At 47.4% G+C, this 23,830-nt stretch overlaps 1 protein-coding gene across 3 annotated transcripts in view; it reads right to left on the reverse strand.

The window, feature by feature from the left end:
• PHACTR3 (phosphatase and actin regulator 3) overlaps positions 1-23,830 on the reverse strand; it is a 201,721-nt gene that overhangs the window by 90,524 nt on the left and 87,367 nt on the right. The window contains exon 1 of one of the 3 annotated variants that reach the window (XM_073236392.1): positions 16,730-16,751. The exons of the other annotated variants lie outside the window; for them this stretch is intronic. Within the exon in view, the coding sequence (XP_073092493.1) occupies positions 16,730-16,751 (22 nt within the window). Of the gene's footprint in view, positions 1-16,729; positions 16,752-23,830 lie in introns of those variants that run through there. 3 annotated transcript variants of the gene reach the window in all.

A 23,830-nucleotide genomic window follows, 5' to 3' on the forward strand; every position in this document is an offset into this window, starting at 1 on the left:
GAAGGGTTCACAGAAAAAGGGTGGAGGGGAGAGTACAGCAGGCCGAGGGCACCTCACTGTGTGGGCCCTGAGCAGCCAGGGTGGCCTCATCCAAGGGCCTGAAGATGACATGGGTGTGGGTTGGCAGGCTGAAATTTAGGTGAAGCCGGAGGAGGGGTCGCTGTCAGCCCACGGAGAGTGAGGGGCAGCATGCGAGGTCCTAGCTGCACGGACACACACTCTCAACCTTGGGTTGAAAAATGCCCCTTTGTCCTGAAATGCAAACCCCCAGGGGCTGGGCCCCCAATTCCTTAGCACCCGGAAGCGTCTGATGCGGTCCAACATTCAGGATATTTTTGCTGAATAAATGAATCCTTCCCACTTAGGAGAAATAGAAACAAGCCTCTGCTTGTACCTTTTTTTTTAGTTTGCAACCATCTGAGAATGCTGCCCCCTTTTGTATATATTTAAGTATCTGTTGAAGGATGAGTTGGCTTGACAGTGAATTCCTCCAAGGTCTTAAGAAGTAACATCAGTCCTGGAGAGAATCAAAAAAGAAGAGACCTATTTTATGAGGCCAGCATAACCTTAATACCAGAACTACAAAGGGACATCGCTAGAAGTCAAAATGACAGGCCCATCTCTCTCATGAGCATAGATGCAGAAATCCTACACAAAATGTTAGTAAATCAGAGACAAAAATACAGAGAAAGATAAAACATCACAAACCAGCTGGGCTTATTCAAGAAACGTAACATTAGCTCATTCAAAAACCTATCACCGGACATCATCAGCACATTAACCAAATAACAGGAAACATCATGTGAACATTTTAATAAATACAGAAGTAGCATTTAACAAACTTCACACCCATTCATGAGCCAAAACTGTTAGCAAATTAGGAATTGGAGGGAATTTCCTAAACCTCAAAAAGAACATATACAAAATCTCTGACACAAACTTACACCTAATGATGAAATATTGAACACTTTCCCTGAGACTAGAAATGAGACAAAATGTCTGTCTAAAATTATACTAGAAATTTCAAACAGTACAATAAGAACAAAAAGTTTAAGGATTGGATGGGAAGAAATGAAGCCACCTTTTTTTTTACCTAAAGATATATTTTTGGAATGTCCAAAAGAATCTCTAAAATTAGAATAACTTAATTTAGCAAGGTTATTGCACAGAAGGTCCATTTTTAGAAATAAATTACATTTTACATGACAGAACCAAAGATTTAGACAATCATATTTGAATAATGAGATCATTTCAAAGTCATCCAAAAAGCATAAGATGTCCCAAATAAACCTAATGAAAGACATGCATGAGATGTCTCCACAGGAAGCAATTACTGAGAGAAAAGCTAAACAGCTCAAATGTAAGGCGAGATATACCATGTTAAGAGACTGAAAGAATGAATGTTTTAAGGATCTCATTTCTTCCCAAATTGATTCACAGGGTCAATGCCATCTCAATCAAAATAATAACGGATTGTATGTGTATGTGTGTGTGCATGTATAAATTAATTCAAAATGATACAATTTTATATAGAAATGCACAGGACCAAGAATGGCTAAGATAATCTTGAAGAATAAAAATGAAGTGGTATGAATTGATTGTAAGTCCACAATAATTATGACAATGTGCTACTGGTACAAGGGCAAGGAGATCAGCAGAATAAAGAGACAGACCCAAACTAACAGGGGGAGTGACTCAGGAGAAAAGGAACACAGCTGTGCAGCGGGGAAAAGACAATCTTCTCAAAACTTGGTGCTCAGTCAATGTGCTTGTTGATCCCTTCCTCACACCAAATAAAAACCAATTCTGACATAAAACAATAATACCGCTAGAAGAAAACATGGGAGAAAATCTTCACGGTTTGGGAATAAGCAAATATTCCTTAAACAAGATGCAAAAAGGAGGAAAAAAATTAACTGACCTATATTAAAGTTAAATATTTATTTTCACCGAAAAATAACATTCATCAAAAAATACCACTGAGTGAAAGAAAAGGCAGGTAGTCACGCTAAGGGAAACTATTTGAGATATATATCTCCAACCAAACACTTACCCAGAATACACTTTTATAAATTCCTAGAAATTAAGTTTTAAGAGACTGGCACAACCGTCCTCTCTCAGTTGCTGAACAAGAAGCTGAACAGACATTTCATAAAGAAGACACACAAAGCCAGTAAGAAAGTGAAAAGGAGCTCAAACTCTCCGGTTTTCAAGGAAACCCAACTAAACTACAATGCACTATTTCCAAATGCATACCACAATGGTGAAAATTTTTTTAAAAACAGCTGACAGTATGAAGCATGGTGAGACTACAGAGCAACTGGAACCCCCACAATGTTGGTGGGATGGATGCTGGGGTGGGTGGTGTGTTCACACACTATGGAAAACAGTTTGACAGTATCTGCTAGGGCTGAACATATACAGACCAAATGATGCAGAAAATCCTCACCTAAAACAGGAAAAGAAACCAACAAATGAACAAAAACAGGTACGAAGATGTTCCTAGAGGCACCACCAAAGTCCAGCAACAACACAAACATCATTAACAGTAGAGTGAATGCATCACTGGATAGTCACACAATGGAGTACTACACAGCAAAGAGATTCAACAAAATATCATGACACCCAACAACAGGGGCCATTCCCAGAAACATATGTTGCGTGAAAGAACTCAAATAGGAAGTATTACATATCCTATGGCTCCAAATGTGTAAGGTTCAAAAACAAGTAAAATTGATCTGCAATATTATATATCATGATGGTGGCTCTCTTTTGGGATTAATGATGGGGCTGCTGATTGCTCAGTGTCCTCACCTGATGAGATTACAGAGGCTGTAATCCTACACATAGCTGGTTTGCACACTTACGAGTTTTGCATTTTTATATGACTGCTACATACCAATAAAATATCAATAAATATCAATGAAATGTTTGTGATTTTTCTTTAAAAAACCTATCTATTGAACATGTATTCTGTGCACAAAGGACAGCCACATCCAGGAATGTATTTAAGTGTTCAAATGTGAATAGAAAAACAAACTTGAATGATTGAAATTTCTCTGGGGCTCTGCTGACTCCCCTGAATGTTAAGCAGATGCCCAAGACGGCGTGCATTCAAGAGGACTCAGGAGAGCCTAGAAGGCAACTTGATTTACCCACATCGGTCATGATTCGATATGGGAATTCAAAGCCAGGCCCTGATATGAGAAACTTTGCTGTGTTTACTCAAGGTCTCTGGCTGTTGCAACATCATTTTATATCTCAATGCAGTGTTTTGGTTTGAAAATAGAAATAAGGGAATGCAAAAATTTAAATGATAATGTTCTGGTTTGGAATCAACAGTAAATATATTTCCCAGTATAAGCATAAATGGCTGTTGAAAAAGTCATCATTCATGTACTAAATATCTGGCAATTACTAACAGTGCTCAGAGTTAAATAAGCTGGGTTGGAACTGGGAGACGAATGCCTATTAAACACAGCAGATATTTGTTTCCTGAATTTAACCAAAGGATACACCTGACTGCAGGTTGTCTACATAGACAAGTAAACCAGAAAATGACCTGGAGGAAAACGCACAGTCAAGTGACCAGTACATGTTCTGGGAGTTCTACTTGGCCAGCGCTGTGACGGGCTCTGCGGCAGCGGATGCAGAGTCGGTGCAGACACAGCCTGTCCCCACGGAGCTGCCAGCCAGCTGGTGAAGGGCACATCCGCAAGCCAGGGAAGCCCCCAGAAGGTGGGCAGTGTCCTGGGAGGGAGCGAGGTGAGAAGGCAGGCCAACGGGGGGTACCTCACCGCCTTGCAAGTGCATCTCAGAGCTACGGGCCCTGGTGGAGGCCCTCCCATTCCAGGGCCCAGCGGGCACCTGGGCCGCCTCTAGTCGGGTTACTTAGGAGGAAAGGAAGCACCAAAATAGGGCATTTCTCACAAGGCAGCACGTAGCGGAATCACAGCAGACACCCGAGGAACAGACATGATGGACATTCACTGCTTACTTACACTAAGATGAACTCCAGTTTAATTGAGAAGGATGCTGGTAGAAAATCTAGAAAAAATTAAACTGATTCAGAATTAAGAAGAACTTTTTAAACTTCAACGAAACGGAAATCCAAGGACAAAAGAAAGGATGCTTCAAATCACATATGAATTGTAAAACTTATAATTCAAAATCCATATAAAACGAAGTCAAATGGTGATCTGGAATATATTCACAATAAATGGCAAATGTTTTTCAGATGTAAATCTTTAGTATATAAAGACTTATTTAACATTGACGAGAAAAAAAAGCCTACCCTTCCTCTGTTCCCCGCTGAAAAGTATACAGAAGACATAGTCTTTTGAAGGAAAAAAAAAAAAGGCAGCAAAAACATGAAAATAAAATTCAGTTCTATAAGTTACCCTAAAGAAGCAAATTAAATAATGGGTTTCCACTTTTGCCAAAGTGGTAGTTTGATGTTGAAAAAAAAAACCAGCTCAGCAGTTTGGGGCAGATTTGGGAAGATGAGCAGAGCAGACAGTGCCAACGGAAGTGCAGAGTGACACTGCCTTCCTGAGGGGCAGTTTGGTGGTGTGGGTCAAAGGCTTTAAAAGAATTTATTTTCCTGGGACATATTTCTAAAGAAATAATTGGGGATTACAGACATAGATTTATCCACAAGTAAACAATCTCAGTAGTCCAACAGCTATATTTAAAATCAGGATATGTAATTATATCTATAGTATGGTATCAGTATAATAAAATATTTTGTGTGTGCACGTTCTCAGTTAAAAGGATGAATGAAACATATGCAAATATTTGCAGGGATTAACTGGGAGACGTGACTATGGGTAATTTTCATTTTATTCATAAATATTCTATAATAAGCATGTAATGCTCTCAGATGCAGAAAAAAAAATCTCTTTTTTTCCCCATGTCTTCCTAAAGGTGTAGCTTTTGACTTTGCAGGGTGGGTAGGCTTCTGATGGGTGGGAAGAGCCTTCAGACATAGGGGACACTGTGTTGCAGGAGCAGCAAGAGGCTGGGCTGGACTGAGGGGAAGAGAGGGAGAGAGGATGCCAGGTGCAGGACCGGAGGGACAGGAGCGCCAAGCTAAAGGTCAAGGAGGAGGAACAGGACATGCATGGAACCAGGAAGTCTTGGATGGAGACACTGTTTACCTGGCAGAGTTGAAGCCTCTATTGAAAGAAATCAAGTATTTCCAAATAGAAAAAGTTTAAAAAAGGCTAGTTGGGGACTGAGGAATTAGAAAGTGGGCATCCGCCTAAAGTGGGTGGCTGCCCAACTCAGCTGTTAGTGCGTCCCTCTTGCTGGTCCGGGTGATGCTTGGAGCCCTCACTTGACCCACCACTGTCTCCCAAACAACAAGCCAAGCTGCGAACGTCAGGGCCTCGTCACATCCAAGGAGGACCATCACCACTTGTTGTCCCACAGACTCATCATCCTGAGGTCCACCTAGATCCCCGGAGCATCTGGCTTGGGACCAAAAGTGGGAGAATGGGATGGATAAATGGGGTCACTTCTTCCTTTTCCATTTTTGTCCACGATTCCCAAATTAATAGGACTCTCTGTGCTTGTTAGGGTAAGACTACTGAATCATGGGCGTGAACTAGGAAGGACATAAAGAAATCCTTCCAGACACCAACCTGAAAAGGTAGACAGAAGGAAAATTCGGAGGAAGGAAGTTTTTGATCCCCAATCCAGACTTGGCCACACGCCAAAGCCTTCCCTGAGACTGACTGAGTCTCCTCCCCAAAGGGGAAAATCAGAACTCAACAGGCTCTCCAAAGACCAGACAATACAACATATGTGATAGAACAGACGTAAAAGACCTCGTCTCCGCGAATGTGAGTGCCCATCAGCCTCACTTAAGACATGCCCGGGTGGCTTCATACAATCAAGGAAGGCCCTGGAACGCTGACTCGGGGAGCTGGGAGTACTGATCAACCTCAGTGAACTAGTGTCCCACCTGCACCAAGTCCCCCACCCCACCCAGAATTCCCATTGGCTCCTAAATGCATCCACCCAATCACTTATTAAAACATGTAAAGGATAATTCTAACCCCAAGTAGGTGCTAATGCTCAGATTAGAAGCCACCAAAATGCCTTTCTCCAGATGAAAACAACGAACCACCTTCTTCCCTCAACACTATACCAATACTATGGGGAAATGCCTATGCAGATAACCCAGTCCAGGAGCAATGAAAGAGAATCCAGAAATTCAAGGGTTTGCAAGACTGGAAAAAATGCCCTGCTTCATTAGCACCAAGGAAAAAAAAAAAAAAAAAAAAAAAAACACCAGAAGGCTTTGAGTGACAAAGTGTGGTTGAGACCCAGTCTGTTAGCACATCCAGTGTTAAAATCACCAAGTGGGTTTACCTGGTGTCTTGCACATCTTTTCAATAGGACATGCTCAGCAAAGGGACCCATAGCTCTGGCTCTTTCATGGGAGCCTGACAAGATCAGAGCACCCAAAATGAGACCTATGGGGGCACTTCTCAAGAAAAATTGCAAGTATGGCTGTTGGGAGACGAAGCCAACTAGAACCAAAGAGATACTTAAAGAAATTTATATTACCTGAACAACCACCAGATTGGATAAAAGAGACCTAAAGTGCTACAGAAAATGGTCTTTGGACCTCCCGTCATCCAGGCTGAGAAAGCTGCTCATACCCTAAGAACAGCATGTCTTCCAATGTCTTCTGATGCAGCAAACCAAGAATAGAAAACAAAGAGGACTCCCTGAGGGTGGGGCTACGGGCGCTGCAGAACATCAGACTGGAAGCTAGGGCCCAGGGCCAAACCGGCGCCTGATCAAGGGACCTTCCCCCAGCTGGGGGGCACATCACCACATCCACACATGGGAACGTCACAGAAGCTCTGGTCCAGCAGCTGTGCAGGCCTCCCGTCCATCCGCTGCCGGCATGTTACTGTAGTCACCCCATTCCCATTCCACCAGTGAAGCTTGGGTGTTTGGGGATGAGGAGCAGGTAAATTGTCCTAAGCCTCTGAACCACAAAGAGCCACATCCGAAGATGACATAAATGCAGTGATTCATCAGACAAAGGTCCTGGACAATGAGCTGTAGGTAGTGACTGGCTGGGTCGGTCTGGGGGAATCTCCCTCAGGGAGGGATAGGAGGAGAATATTTGGGGACCAGCAGGGCAGCCTACAGTGGACTCCCAGATGCTCACAGGCACTCAGCCTCACCTTGGGAGGAGTCACATCTTCCACCTTGTTGAACTCAGGCTTCGGCCTGGGACTTGCTTTGACCAAACGATGAGCAGAAGTAACACGTGCAACTCTGGGCTGATGTTCTACAAGGCACAACACAGTCCCCTGCTCCCCTTTCCTGCCTGTACGGTTGTGGAGGCAGGCGTTGAGGCCGAGCCTCTGTTGAGCTGGGCCCCAGAGGATATGCATAAGCTGAGTCCCACAATCAACAGAGTCCGAGAGGAACAGATGCCGTGGGTGAGCCCTGAGACGTTCAGGCTGTTGGAGTAGCATGAGCCCAGCTAATCCTGACTGATGCACCCTCGCCACGGTCAGCCAACTCCCCCCACCCCGACCCCCAGGGCCCGGCTCCAGTACAGGGACACACGACCCAGGCCAGGGGATTCAGGTCAGAGACTGGCTCGGGGATGCCCATGTGACTGGGCTGGGCCAATGAGAATCGACTCCAGACCTTATAGAACCACTGAGATTATTAACATCTGTTTTCTCAAGTCAGGATTGCTAAACTTTGAGAATATGAGCCTGGGGCTCTAAATAGCCATTTGCTACCTCATGGGGAGCACTGGCTGGGGAATAAAGCCAGACACGAGAAGATCCCTGCTGGCACGGTCTGCACCCTGGGCACAGCCGCCTGACCGGCGCCGGGGCGGGTCAGCTCTGTGAACCCACCAGTACCTTCCGTCAGAGCAGACCTCAAGGCAGGCTTCTCGGTCCTGCACCAGTCCCTAAACACAGATCCCGCACTCCCTTCAGGAAGAAAAGCCCTGAGGAAATGTGCCACAGACAGTTTGGGGACCTGAGCTGCTGCAGGTGTTTGAGAGAAAGCTGAACAGCCCCTCCCCAGATCAACACTGGAAGGGCGGAGAGCCTCGTTCGTGCCAGGGAGCCAGGCTGGGGTCAGTCCCCTTCTGTCCACGGGTTCTCAAACAGGAGGGCCTGTGGTGGTTCTGGCTTTTCATGTATGTCCGTGACTGTGCGTGTTCGCATTCTAAGCAAAAACACAAGATTGGAACAAACAATGCAGAACAAACACTTCTTTCCCCAATTAACAGCTCCCAGGAAAACAGCTCAATTATCTTCGCAGGCCCAAGCCTTACATCCATTAACATTAATAGGATGCAGGCAGGAGCCGGAAGACACTGGCCTCTGCGATCAGGAGACGCTTCGTCTCTGTGAGGGGAGGGGCGCCACTGAGCATCCTGCAGGCCTGGCCACTGGGGCGGGTCAGAGCGTCATCTGTCACTGTGCCTGTGTTCACAGGGGCCTCAGAAAAGACTGTCCACATGCCTAACTGAGAGGCACAGACTTACAGAGATGCACAGACTGACAGAGGCACAGCCTCACAGAGAGGCACAGCCTGACAGAGGCACAGCCTTACGGAGGCACAGACTTACAGAGGCACAGCCTTACGGAGAGGCACAGCCTCACAGAGGCACAGCCTTACAGAGGCACAGCCTCACAGAGGCACAGACTTACAGAGGCACAGACTGACAGAGGCACAGACTGACGGAGGCACAGCCTCACAGAGGCACAGCCTCACAGAGGCACAGACTTACAGAGGCACAGCCTTACGGAGGCGCAGCCTGACAGAGGCACAGCCTGACAGAGGCACAGACTGACAGGCACAGCCTCACGGAGAGGCACAGCCTTACGGAGGCACAGCCTTACAGAGATGCACAGACTGACAGAGGCACAGACCAACAGAGGCACAGCCTTACGGAGGCGCAGCCTGACAGAGGCACAGCCTGACAGAGGCACAGCCTTACGGAGGCACAGCCTTACGGAGGCACGGACCGACAGAGGCACAGCCTCCCGGAGAGGCACAGCCTGACAGAGGCACAGCCTCACAGAGGCACAGCCTTACGGAGGCACAGCCTTACGGAGGCACGGACCGACAGAGGCACAGCCTCCCGGAGAGGCACAGCCTGACAGAGGCACAGCCTCACAGAGGCACAGCCTCACAGAGGCACAGACCGACAGAGGCACAGCCTGACAGAGGCACAGCCTTACGGAGGCACAGCCTCACAGAGGCACAGCCTGACAGAGGCACAGCCTTACGGAGGCACAGCCTTACGGAGGCACGGACCGACAGAGGCACAGCCTCCCGGAGAGGCACAGCCTGACAGAGGCACAGCCTCACAGAGGCACAGCCTTACGGAGGCACAGCCTTACGGAGGCACGGACCGACAGAGGCACAGCCTCCCGGAGAGGCACAGCCTCACGGAGAGGCACAGCCTGACAGAGGCACAGCCTTACGGAGGCACAGACCGACAGAGGCACAGACTGATGGAGGCACAGCCTTACAGAGATGCACAGACCGACAGAGGCACAGCCCGACAGAGGCACAGACCGACAGAGGCACAGCCTGACAGGCACAGCCTCACGGAGGCACAGATCTGCAATACCTAAAATGCGCCACAGTTTAGGAGCCTCTTTGTGTTGCTTTCTCTTTGTTAATGGAGAATCCCAGACTTCATTTGCCCTCCAAGGGGCCCTGACAGCAGCCCACGGATTCTTCCCATCACGTGGGACATAAACCCACAGTCTGAAGCTCTCAAATCAACCGTAGTGTCCCTCTGCAGACATCCAGTTGTTGCAGGCTGGCACCTCTGCTGCCTGGCTATTGGGTTAGGTGCCCAAGCTCACAACAAACAGAGCTGGCCAGCACCCTAGGTTCTCTCCGTGGCACCCTGTCATTCCCCTTACACCTGCCAGGTAGACGCCTCCTGCTTAGGAGGCTCACTACGCACCGGGCCCCAGCAGTGGACAAGACACAAGGGCCCCTGCCTCTGGAGCCCACCGTCCTGCACAGGAGAGAGGAAAGCACCCCTCACAGGAGCAGGGACCAGAGACGGCTGAGTGGGCAGGTCTGGGAAGGCTTCCTGGAGAAGTGGTTCTGAACGCAAGTGGTGAGCCAGACAGGAAAACGGAGGAGGGCGCTCCTGGCAGAGGTGCAGCAGAAGAGGTGCGGGGATGAGAGGTTACAAGGTTCAGGACAGGAGTCAGTCCAGGGACAGGTGACTAGCATCCCGAAAAGGCAGGATGGGGGCACAGGACAGGCCCAGGCATCAGAAGGCTGGGGTTCCAGCCCCATGTGGCCCCTTGCCAATCAACTGCTGGCCACAGGGGAGCTGCTCCACCTGTCCTTGTTTATCCTAGGGCTTACTGCCCACCGGAGGGAAGGACAGGTCACAGCTGGTCAGAGGATCCTTCTCAACAGAAGACAGAGCAGGAGCCAGCCGCGGTGCAGAACTACCCCTGAAGCAGGGCCGCCCCCGCTGGGCAGCCCTGTGAACCACATCTGAACGCTGCACAGAAAGCAGCCGCCTCTTTCACTGTGAGTGGCTTGGGTAGCTGATCCATCGAATCCACACTCAGAGCTGAAGAGAACCCTCTGTAAAAGTATTTGAAATACTAGCAGAGTTTCTAAGGTAACTTGTTACAAAATCAGTACCACTCCCTAATTAGTCAACAACAATCACCCAGATAATCTAATAGGAAAATTAAAATCCATTTCACAGTAACAAATGCAAAACATTAGACACACAGAAATCAAACTCATAGTCAACCGTTGACCTCCTCAGGAGGAAACTATAAAATTTAAACCGAGAATTACGTGGACTTTCCAAAAGTCTCAACAGAGAGATGTACCAGGTTCTTGAATGGGATGACTGAATTTAGTGAAGATATAGTTGACAAAAGTTGTTTATGAATTTCATGCAAGTCGATGTATTATAATCTAACATGATAAAAATTCCTATAGCTACATATGAAAGAATGGCCAAAAAACTAAGAAAAATGTAATGAGTAGGCATCATATTAAAATATGTATTAAATATGGTTTAATTAAAATGGAGTTATAATGAATATATACCACTTAGATAATCACTGAGGGGGGCTGGATATTAAAATATATAATAAAGCTATAGTTATTAAAAGGACAGACCCAGGAAAGCAAAAGAAAATTATAAGTCCTGAAGAAGAATTTAGTACAGAAATGGGCATATTATAAACTGTGCATTTCAAATCAGTGGCAAAAATGGGCCATTCAAAGGACAGCAGAGTGTCTGACCTGACTCAGAAGGTGGGGATGTCACCTCACACTAAACGTATTTTCCATGAGCTGAAGGTCAAATATCAAGAAAAGAACCAGAAGGAAATGATGAGGAGCTATTTATCTGACTTGGGGGGACAGCCTTCTTGAGCATAAAAGCAATTAACAAAAGCCTTGAAGAAAACAGCACTAGTGCATTTGACCCAATAATTTTTAAGACTTCTGAACATGAAAACACACCACTAAAAAAACAAAAACAGAATGTTACTCACTCAAGAACATTTTTGACATCTACAACAGGAATACATCAATCTAATAAGAGCACCCCCAAAGCCACTTCCCTGGCGCAGAAACAGAGGAGCCACTTTCTTCTTAGCACCTCTTCTCCGGAGAGCTGCAAAAATGCATTTTAAAAAGCCATAAAAATGTTCAGGCCTATAACCCAAGAATTCCACTTCCACAGACTTTAAGTCAATGAACCATGGTTTCCATGATTCTAGTATGAAAGGCTTTTCCAACTTTCCATACAGACAAATCATATTCTGCTATTGAAAAATCCAAGAAATCTTTTTAAAATGAGCAACTGCCAGTGATAAATGAAGAATAAAAGGGTGCAAAACTAAATACAGTGAACTATCCAAAGTTTGCTTTGAAAGATGTGACACATACATACCTAACTTTATTCACTCAGTATATTGGCATCCAGCACTTTCTCCGTGGCAGACACCCACTCTACAGAGCATGAACAAGACAGACAGGGGGGCTGCCTGCCTGGCTGGACTTGACACTCTAGTGAGATCAAACACACACACACACACACACACACACACACACACACGAGGGGAATACACCAAAACGCTAGTGATATTTAGAGAAACTTGGGTAATAATTATTTTCTTTCTTGCACTTATCTGATAAGGTGTCTATCATACACCTATCCTAATTTCAGCATTAGAAATGAGACTTTGGTGAAAATTCTTACCACTTCCTACCTAAGACACAATCCTTCCCCCATGAAAGATGCGAGGACCTCACCAGTGTGTATGTACAGCTCTGTTCTTCCGGCATTGGTTGGGTTTCATTTAAACCTTTTTTCCCTGAAAATAATTTCCTTTGTTAAAATCAAGAATGGGTGAGGAGAAAGAATATGAGACAATGATCCGCCTACTGTATTTGAAAAATCGAAATGACCTTTCAAAAGACTTGGACTTAAAATAAATGCATGACTCAGGAGCAAGTGATCCCCAGTGACTAAATGTCCTCATAAAAATACTTTCAAACCATCCCCAACTATAGATAATTCACCACACCAAAAGAAAAGCCATTCGTGCTGCTCGTAAGTACTGACAAGAAAATGGACATTATGTCAGTATATTTCAGAATCTGTTCAAAACTAACATATTTATGATGTGTATCTGCACCTCAGGAGTGGAGACTGGCGAGTCAACATAAACACCTTTCAAAGGCTAAATACACGGGAGGGAAAGGAGACAAGGCGTGTGTGACCAAGGACCCCTGTGAAACTGATTCTCATGCCAAGTTTGTTTAGAGAAGATACACCACTGCCGGCTCCACCCTTCTGTCCTGGAGGGAGGGGATCTGGACCAGCCTCCCGCAGGGGCTGCAGGAAAACCTGGCGTGGGCTCCCCACAATGCCTGGGACACGATGCACATCCCTGAGGATATTCTTTCCTCCCATCTGTTTTTAGTGGAGGAAGGCAACGGGTGTAGAGGTAAGGCGTCAACCTGGGTACCATCCAAGTGATCACCATGACCGCTGAATCGTTAGTTCACCCCACAGGTATTCTGGGAGCCTGGCACCTTGCCCCAGGCACTCTTTTAGGGCTGGGGAATGTGGCCGAGGGTGAGCCAGATGTGGCCCTCCCTCTGCGGGGAGACACAACAAGAAGACAGAACTTCAGGGAATGAAAAGCACATCACACAGGAATTTGTGAAGGAGGGTTACTGGCCACTGTGGCTCCTTTCCGTAAGGGGACCTGGGGGGATTCTCAGAGGAGGTGTCATTTGAGCAGAGACCTGCACAATGAAAAGACTTGGGGCAAGTGCTTCTGGACAGGGTGCAGAATAAGTGCAAGGATGTGGTGGGGGAACCAGCGCGGCCACGGAGGATGGGAGAGGGCCAGGGGGGCTGCAGAGGTGAGGAGGGCACAGGGCCAGAGGAACCCAGACGTCTGGAGAAGCAGAGCCCAGCCATCTGGGCCTTGCTCATGGCAAGCAGCTGGGTGACGTTCTGAGTGCAATGAGATTCATATGTGTAATCTAACCATTGCAAAAATACAAGAAAAGAGACTGTATGCCAAAAAGCAGAAGCGACCAAGATGTCCTTCATTAGGAAAATGGACAAATTGTGCTACATCCAGATGACAGAGTATTCACTGATAAAAAGAGATGAGCCATCAAGATATGGCAGGACATGGAGGAGATCAAAGTCACACCACTAAGAATCCAGTCTGAAAAACTTCACACTGTATGATTCCAACTCTAAGACGTCTTGAAAAGGAAAAACTATGGGGACAGTATGACCGTCAGTGGTTGCCAGAGGTTCAGGGCGAGGGAGGGAGGGATGAACAGGTGGAGCACCGAGGAGAGCAGTCCGTATGAGGGCGCTGTAATGATACCACCATGGTCACACCTGCCATTATATATCTGTCCAAACCCACAGAACATGCAACACCAAAAGCGAACCCCCACCGTACACTATGGACTTTAGTTAATAATGTATCCAGATCGGTCCATCAATTCTAACAGAAGGGCCACACTAATGCAAGATGTTAATAATAGTAGAAACGGGCAGGGGGTGGGGCAGGAAGGCATATGGGAATTCTGTGCTTTCTGTATCATCTTTCTGGCTGGTTTCATCCCTGAAACCACTCTAAAAAATAAAATCTATTTAAAAAGAAGATTTGCTGTTATAATGTTCATATAATGCATTTGTGTCTGCCCTGGTCCTTCCCATCCTACTGGAACCTGGCTACTAACTAGACCCTCAGAGCAATTAGTGTCCCCAGAGCCTGGCAGATGGGTGGCACCCAGGGGCAGCTGCCAGGCAGTGATGACCATAGGCAGGGTGTCCCGCTGTTAGATGTCCAGGTTCCCTGCTCCTGGCACCTACTTAATCTCTCAGGATGTCTGTTTTCTCAGTTGTAAAAGAGAAATAAAATCGTGACACCCCCCCCCCCACAAACTTGTAGAGGCGCCGTGAGGAGCTGAGACGGCCGGGCAAGGCCCTTAGCCTGAAGTCTGGCGCACAGCAAGCTTTTACATTCGGTGGAAGCATTTAGCAAGCAGGAAAATAAAAATCCATGATAATTTATTGTCCAAATTTTTATCATGTGGGTCAGATGGTGCAACTGTTTTACATCTGACTTGAAAATCTGTTGTAAAAAAAGACAAAGAAATACAATACCTACAAAAATAACAGAGCATGGAAAAAATGAGCTGCCAGGTGCCCACCCCTGGGCTTCAACAGCTGCCGATGAGCGGCCGATCCCCTCCCGCATACCCGGCACCAGGTCGCCATCAGCACTGCTGCTCTATCGCGAAGCAAAGGCCGCACACGGCATCATTTCCCCTGCAAATACGGCTTGAATTTAAGCCAGGAATGACTTCTGTTTTTAAGCATTATGCTTGTTGGCACATCTTTTACAATTTTCAATGACCTGGCTTGGTGAGGGGATCAAGACACAGAGACCCTACTAATGTGTGTGATTATAAACCAGTATAATATCTTTGCAGGTCAATTTTTCATATCTACCCTAACTGAAAATTCACATACTGCTTGACTCAGCTGTTACAATATCAGGATATATGTTATAAATAAACCTGAACTTGAGAATATAAAGATGCATTAAAAGGTAAGAGATCTGTTCATGGAAGAGCTGATTTTTATTGACAAATGTTTGGAAACAACTTCAGTACCCATCGATAGGGCACGGGAGAACATTTTGCTACATGCTCCCCTTAGACTATCAGGCACACAGAGAAAGGATGTACTGATATGGAACACCCTACAAGAAATCCTGGCAAGTAAGGAAAGGTTCAAAACAGCGTGTACAGAATACCACCAGTGGCGTGGAAACCCCAGGGACACACACCCACACATATGCACATATATGATGTAAGACTTGAACATATCTGCAAGGAGTCACAAGGAAGAACTCATCAGAGGGTGCCCTGGGGGAGCAGAGCTGGGTAACTGTGGCACAAGATGAGGAGGGGGACTTTCCCTCAATAAAAGTGATGATGGTAATAACAGTAGTCACAGCAGCCACGTGCACCCCTGTTCACGCTGCTTGCTCTGGTTTACCATATGCATGTCTCAGCCATTCAAATATTTTTCAAATAAATGTAAGGAGAAAAAGAGAAAGACATTTGCCAGCCCAAGGATAAAGGAATCATAACATACAGGAAAGTGGTGTCAACAAAACATAAAAGAGGAGTGTCAGGTCTTGGCAGGTCACAAGGGGTAAATGACAGGTCAGGGTGTTCCTCAAGAATGACTGACTTCTGCATTTGAAGTTGTTGGTTTGGGCCCTGTTTCCTGTAGCTGTTGGCCCTGAATCTAGAACATGCCGTGTCGGCCCCAGCCTAGCACCTAAAACAACACGAGAAATGTTCCTGTCTCCTTGCAAACCTCATCCCCAGCCACGTGGCTTGGCATATCTGCCCTTTCCTGACTTGCTCTGAGATGCTTCCCTGCTCCTGGAGTCCCCCGGGCCCATAAAAAATGAGAAGTGACATCCCTTCCCACTTACTAACTTGAGCAATTGGCTGATGTTTTGTGGCTCAGACTTGACCTTTGGGCTTATTTTGGCTTTGGGAATTTCAGATCATAAGCACTGGAACATCTGGGGAAAGCCATGTTTCTGGGTGTACTTCCCAGGTGCCGCTGACCCATTTTCAACCTTCCGTAGCTGCGATGGGGCACAGCGTGGCAAAGGGATCTCTTTCCAAATGGACAGAAAAAAAAATCATCAAAAATGAGCTCACTTAATTAGAGGATTTATTTGTGTGTCTAGCTGTTAAAGAATTAAAAGCACAGACAGTTCTGTGGACCACACACGATAAGCAATGATTAAGTGTCGGCTGAAAACACTCTTTAGGAGAAAAGTATCTTCTAAAGTCAGTCAAATCAGACCTTGAGCCTAAAATATGACTCTTCAGCTGTCCAGCCTTTTTCCCTCCCTAAATAAATCTCTTCCTTTTAAAGTGGTTTCTCTAATTTCTTTGGACAATAATAAGGAAAAGCACGGGGAATAACACACAAAACTGGCTGTTGTTAAAGCTGGTCTTTTGGGGGTGTGTGTGTGTGTGTGTGTGTGTGTGTGTGTGTGTGTGTGTGTGTGTGTAATGATATATATATTACATATACACATACAATGAAGCATTATCAATAAAGGTGAAGCCCTCTGATTGCACTCACCATTCCCAGAAGGAAGAACCATCACAGATGGAGTCTGGGTCCTTCCAGCACTTGAGCGCGGGCACAGGCTGCATGCTTACGCACACTCCCTCCCTCCTTCTCTCTCCCAACCCCTGTAAATGTGGTTACAGGGGATGTGATATTGTTTAGTTGGGTTTCAGGTTTACACACATTTCTTACCCTGTACATTTTGTTTTGCAAGTTGCTTTTGTCATAGAAATTTAGTTCCTTGCTTTTAACTAGTACTTAGAGTCCCAGGGTCCATATCGGACGGATCTGGCCCCTGGCCAGTGACCACTTAGGTTGTTTGCAGTGTTTCACTATTACACACCATGCCCAGATCATAATGATCGCCCTGGCACATGCCTCTTTGCCCACTTCTACTTGCCAAGAAAGAGTATGCATATTTCCAGTTTTACTGGATATTGCTAAATGGCCACTCCAAAACAGCCACACCAATTCACATCTGAAATGTGTAAGAGCTGCTTTCCCACATTCTTCCAACACTTGACATTGCTAATTTTTACATTTTTCTGTCAGTCCTTGGTGAAAAACATCCTGCCCTTTCTGTTCCATCCGCTCTTCCTTCTAATCTCCATTTCTTCCTTAGCCTGTGTGCTTCCCAGAACATGGCACACAGTGACTAGCCCCTTGGTCCTTCGGGGGTACCTAACACCAATACTGCTGCCTGAGGCTGAGGCGGGGTGGGTCTCGAGCTGACAGCCCCACAGTTGAGAAATGGCGGAGTGGGTGGAGGGTCAAGTCTTCTGGCTTCCAAAGTCCCGTTAACCACTGCTCGACATCTGTTAGGGGCCTATGTGTGTAAGGTGGGATGAAATAGATCTAAATCATCCCAAAAAATAGGCATCCTTTTCCTATTTCCTTGAAGTCATGACACGTATCTATGAATCACCTGAAGTCCATCTTCCAGCAGCAGCTGAGAAGGAAGTGGACAAGGAAGATACCCCATGGGGTGCAGGCATGCACCCTTCGTCAAGAGCTCCCGAGGGGGGCTCCTGGGCTCCTGTCCAGGGATGACGGTAGACGATGCTCAGGCCCGATTCCACCACGTCATCGTGAGCGGTGGCCAGCCCTCTCCCCGCCTCTGCCTGCACACCAGCACTCCCTGCTCAGGCCTGAGGCTCTACTCTGGATTACAGCTGGTAGATTCCATTCACTTGGCCAGCGTCCATCCACTTGGCCAGTGACAGCCCACGCAAGAGGAAAACTTCACATGTCCTAGTGTCCCAATACTGATTCAGATAAAGCACGAATGAGACAGGGAGGCAATTCGTTGGCCTCCGAGGTCTCCCTCAAGCAGATCCAGGGATCCCGAAATGCTGTTCTCAGGTCAACCCCAAGTGATCGAATGCTGGCCAGCCCTCTTCAAAGGCCATTGGCTTGTGTTCTTCACAGGCAACTGCCCAGCAAGCCAGGGTGGTGACAGCTCCTTAGTATTCACAGGGTCCCTCCGGCCTTCTCAGCAAAGTGGGCTGGAATACAAATGCCCCAGTCTGCATGTACAAACCCCACTTGCGTACAAAGAACATCCCATTGGAATAAGGGAGCCTGAGGTGGACACCCCCCCACCTCGGCCTCTTAGACAAAATGGGCAGGCCCTCCCTCTAGAGGGGTCACCCCTCATACAGATGGGGCACCTCGGGTCACTCTCCACTCTTACCGCTCCTCAGAGACTCTCAGCAAAGCCTGGAAAGTGGCAGACCATCCCGTTTGGTGCTAAGTGATGCTGTGTTTGCAGGCTTAGAAACAGCATCATTGGACCGTGTCTGTAACTTAACCGCCAGCCACTGTCATTCCGAACACTTCGAGAACCTCTAAGTCTCTCTGCTTTGACCTCCATTTAATTTTACCTCATGTTACTACCAAAGCATTCACAGTATTTCTCTTTACACATGACCTTCCAAAGGCAGGTTTCCCCATATCAGGTTCCTATGAAAGCTTCTGTGAGCTGAAAGGGCATAAAATGGAGAAGCAATTACCACTGAATCATATGGAAAAATTTGTGAACGTTCCCAGACCCAAAACACCTCTCACAGGCTTTTCCGATGCCTTATAACACATCTCTCACTAGCGGAGGCACAAAATAAATCGAGATAAAGCACAGATGCTCAGATACAGCTCAGCACGCCAGTGGCCTGATGCTGAGTATGGGTCCCGGGGAGGAGCTTGGCGGGGCCCCTCTCGCTGGGCTGCACTGCTCACTGCCAAACCAGCGAGGAACACTATTTGCGATCTCTTCTTTTTTCGTAAAAGTGAAAACCTTCTTTGCATTTCTTTCAGTTTGTGGAAACAGGTACCCATGTAGGAATTTCATAAAAGTGAGGAAGTGTAATATGAACTTTCAGAAAGTGGGGAATACCTGTAACCTGTTTGCTCTCTCCCTAAATCAATGTTTGCATATGAAAGCTTGTAGCTGATGGTTATGGTATGGGGCTAAGCCTCCCCAAATCAAAGCAAAATAAGCACCCTGTACAGGGTAGATACTTCATTGTCTCCACTGTCTAGATAGAAATTTGAGTTTAGGAGGTAAAATAAAAAAATGCCTGACCCAAAAAAGTTCAGTCAGTAAGAAATTCATGTGCAAATGTTCATAAAACAACATGAGGTTAAAAACACAGGATACAGCAGTATTCCAGTTTTGTTGACAGAAGCCGTATTCACACACACACGAATGGGGGAACACGCTGTAATGGGCGGGACCAGATGTCAACAGTGCTTATCTCTGGGTAGCGGAATTATGTCTGATGCTGTTTTTTCCCTGTATCGGCATGCTAGAGGGGAGCTGTGGACAACAGGGGCTCTGCATCCCCTCTCTGAGCTCAGCTTTCTCATCTGTAATATGGGGATAAAAAGGACACTGACCTCAAAAGCTTGTTTGAAGAACACAGGGTTAATCTGTGGAGGGTGCAGATAATGGTGTCAGGTGTGCGGTCCAGAAATGTTAGGTGCTGGTATCAGCAGCACCCATCATTGTCCACCTTCCTCCCCCTCCTTGAGGTCACAGAGACCCACAGCAGAATCACAACCAAGCCATCATTCCAGGCCTCCAGCAAGGGACAGTCAAAATCATTACTGGGCAGTTGGCCAGATGCTACTTACAAGCTGATGCTAACTCAGAGTAAGCACAGAGGGCTCCTCCAGAGTGGAACCGCGTGTGACCTTCTGGATTCTCACCCAACCCCATTTATTACCATTCCGGTCTCATGGTCCTGCTGGGTAAATGCTTGTGAGACTTTTGTTCCTCAGGCTCGATTCCACACCACTGGCTTCTGTGCTGAACGCCCAGCCATGGGTACTTGTAAGATTTCACCCACAAGTTCAGTGGAGCCAATCCCGCTAATACAACTTCCTTCGGATTGTGGCATTGGCTACAATGTAGCTTCGCTCTGAATGCTAATGGAAGAATGAAAATCAAGGCTGAATTCCTCAGCTCCATCCTTTCCTCTAAAATCAACCCTGTGGGGAGAGGTGCTTTGACCCCAAAAGGGCCAATTTAAATCACAGGGACCACACTAGGTCACGCACTGGTGACGCACCTCCTTGGCAGAGGAAAAGACCAGCCCTAAAGCGGGAGGCTCTGCTGGGAGGGGATTCAGGGCGGGGAGCAGGATGCCCGCGGGCCCTTCCCGGCTCATCACCACCACCAGCCCACAGCCTCACTGGTAAAATCTCGGTACTCCCCCTGGAAAGCGGGAGAGGTGGACGGAAGGCTCTGCCAACAGTCTTCCAGGTCTGCATCCAGTCCCTCCTATATACTAAAATCCTGCTGAAGTTTTCAGAGATTTAAAAAATATATAGTAGATAAGCTAAAATTTAAATGAAAAAATAAAAATAAACCAAATGAATGAGGAAGAAACTGAAACAGGAGTAAGGGGTGAGGGGAGCAGACTTCTCTGTCATTAGGACATACAATGTAGTCACGAAACGACGTGGCTTTGTTGTAACAACAGACAGACTTCTATTTCAATGGGATAAGCTGAACAGTCCAAAGACAGACCTCAAATCACATGGGAATTTCATTTTCGTAAAAAAAAAAAAAAAAAAAAAAGGCAATGAAAATCAGAGAAAAGTGGAATTACTCAGTTACTGGAGCTCGGACAATTGGTAGCAAACTGGAATGAAAGTACGTTGGCTCTGTCCCTTGCAATTTACATTAAAATAAACTCCACATTTATCAAAGCTTTAAATATAAAAAAAAAACGAACACATACAAAGAGTAAAACATTAAAAAAAGTAATATTGGAGTAGAGAAGGCCTAATTATGATATGAAACCCAGAAGCCATAAATGAATGAAAAGCTTAATAAATTCACCTACATAAAAATGAAAAGTCCTCTACACAAAAATCACCATATGCTAAGTCAAAAGACTAGCACCAAAGCAAGAAAAATATTTGCAACTCACAGACAGAGAGGTTAACTCCCCAGCTCGTGAGTACAGAGAACCCAAAGAGAAAACCCACCGACGGCAGGGGAGTGAGCAAAGTTGAGATCACCCTGCTGACCATCGGGGGGGATGCGACAGGAGGGGGTCAGGGGTCCAGCCCACCAGGACACCCACGGGCCACATGGGCACTGCAGACAACCCCGCCTGGGAGGGGCCTGCTTTCTGCCAGTGACATCCTAACTCCATGTGTTCTCCCACCTCTTGAACAAGGGCCACTGAGATACCCACAACGGAAGGTCCCCGTTCCTGACAATATGCAACACAGAGCAGCCTCGTCTCCTCTGACTTCTCCATCATCCTGTTCACGCCCCGAACCCTCCTTCCTGGGATGCTGTTAGGCCCCTGCTAGGATATCCTCCGTGCAGCAAGGCCCACAGACCCGTCTGCCTGCCTGCAGGGTCTTACCACTGGCCTTCAATGCTCGGCTTTGACAACGACACAGGTGACTAGTTCAACAGCAGGAGCGGTATCAGAGACCCCTCCAGACTCGAGGCGAGGCAGCTGCATAGTGAACAGAAGTGATTCCCTTACCCGGGGACCCCGGATCTGAAGCTACGCCACAGCATGAGGCTTCAGCGACCCAGTGAAGAAGGGTTTACAAGGAGGCCGAGGAGGAGGAGACACTCCCTCTGGGACTTGGACTTTCCTGCGTGGCACATGGTCTCTGAGCAACACCTATGGCCTCCATCCATCCCCGCGTACTGACTCCAGCCCGGGAAGGCACTGTGCCCAAGACCTGGGACCCAGGGGAGGAAGCAGGTGAGCTTGGCTTTCATGGAGCTCACAAGCCAGTAGGTGAGAAAGAGAACTAGATGGAACCCCAGCTCAGATAGTCACAGAGGCTTTGGGTGTCTAGAGGACCAGGGCTACTGAAGAAGTAATGTTTGAACTAGGATGGGAGGGAAGAGCCGCAGGCAGCCACGGAAAGACCTGTGCTTGTCCATGTTGGGGGCTGGAGTTCCCACGTAAAGATCCCAGTGCAGGTTATAGCATGTGTCAAGGTCCTGAGGCTAGAAGGACTGCCGGGCCATCATGAGGCCAGGGGGGCAGGGAGGGGCCGGAGCAGGCAGGCTGGACAGGCATGGAGAGGAGCTTGGGTGTTTTTATCTTACAAGTCATGGACAGCCCCTGAGGAGCACTAAGCAAGACAGGTTCATGGAGGGGGCTGGGAATACTGCCCCAATGGGATATGTGGTTTACAAAGGTCATTCCAACTATCTGCAAAAACCCAGGTAGACGGGCCTACCAGAGGGAGGTGGGGGGTGTCAGGAGCAGCTGCACCCTCCTAGAGGAGAGGCGGGAGGCCTGACCTTGGGGTGGAGGGTGCAGGGGATGCAAAGCAGGTGGGTCTGAGAGGACCTCAGGGGTGGAGTCTGTAGCATGCCGGGATGTTGCCAGATGCAGGTGAGGAGGGAGACAGCGGAGGCAGGTCAACTCCCAGGCTTCTGGCAGCCATGTGGAAAGCAGTGTCCTTCCCTGGGAACACTGCCAGAGGATGACTGACTACATCTGTGTGTGGGGGGGGGGGGGTCCCTTCTGAGCCTCAGTTTCCCCCAGTGTCAAGTGAGAGACTGGATACTGCACAGTTTTCCACCTTGTTTCACCCAGATGAGTCTTGACTCCAAACAAACCCCACAGCATCCTAGTAGCCTAACAAAGCCAGTGAGAAGGGATGGGGATGGGGCAGTCAGTCTGGAGAGCTGGGTATGTCCCTCCATTTTAACCAGGCCCCTGGGCAGCCCCACAAAACTCTGAAAGATCCTCAGACGGGTATGAGAAAAATGCAGGACTCAGCAATTTCACCACCCCGTGCTGCCTCTGGCCCGCTCTACCATTTGACCAACCGTCTTTCTCCCATCAGTCTCACCTCCCTGCCTGGCCTCTTGCCTGCCCTTCAGTCTGTTTGGCCTTCTGGCCATTCCAGCAACCCTAAGGACAGCCAGCTGCCAGGGACTGAGCTCACCTGCTCGGGGGGCGGCCCCTGGGGCTGCAAGGAGGCTGGCTCTCCCCCAGGGAGTTAATGCCTTTGCCCTCAGCCCTTGCAAACCCACATGGCAACTCCTCTGGCATAGTGACAAGCCTGCAAAAAGAGTCGGCTCTTAAGATGTGCATTTAAAAATACCCATGGGATGGTGTGGGCATAGATAGAGAATGAAGCCAGGCACCTCTGCCCACACAGAATGCAAATATCTGCCTTGAAGAAATCTATGTTGTATCTTAAATAGAGGCCTGAGATATGAGCACCACCAAATAATAGAAATCAGCGCTCAGAACAACCATGACGTCACCCAGCCCAAGCCTGAGAACAAAGCCGTGCCCCCTACAGGGCTCGGCTCGCCTCCGGGTCCGGAGCACCTCTGCATGTCCTCAGTAATGAGCTGCCCCCAATGTAGCATTTGAGAAGAGTTTCATCATTATTTATTTATTCAGCATTTATTCTTTACCCCTGCCATGTTCGAAAAGGAGGTAAGGTAGCTTACAAAAGTGCCCATAGCAATTAAAAAAAAAAAAAAGACGAAACAAGCAGAGGAAATAAAACACATGATTCCATGGCTTAAATACACAAAATACATACAATAGGTCTCGGTGCAGATAGGAGGTCTGAAGTGCAGTTGGATATGGGGCTCCCTGGCAA

The sequence above is a fragment of the Manis javanica genome, chromosome 5 (assembly GCF_040802235.1).
Source record: "Manis javanica isolate MJ-LG chromosome 5, MJ_LKY, whole genome shotgun sequence".
Taxonomy (NCBI): Eukaryota; Metazoa; Chordata; class Mammalia; order Pholidota; family Manidae; genus Manis; species Manis javanica.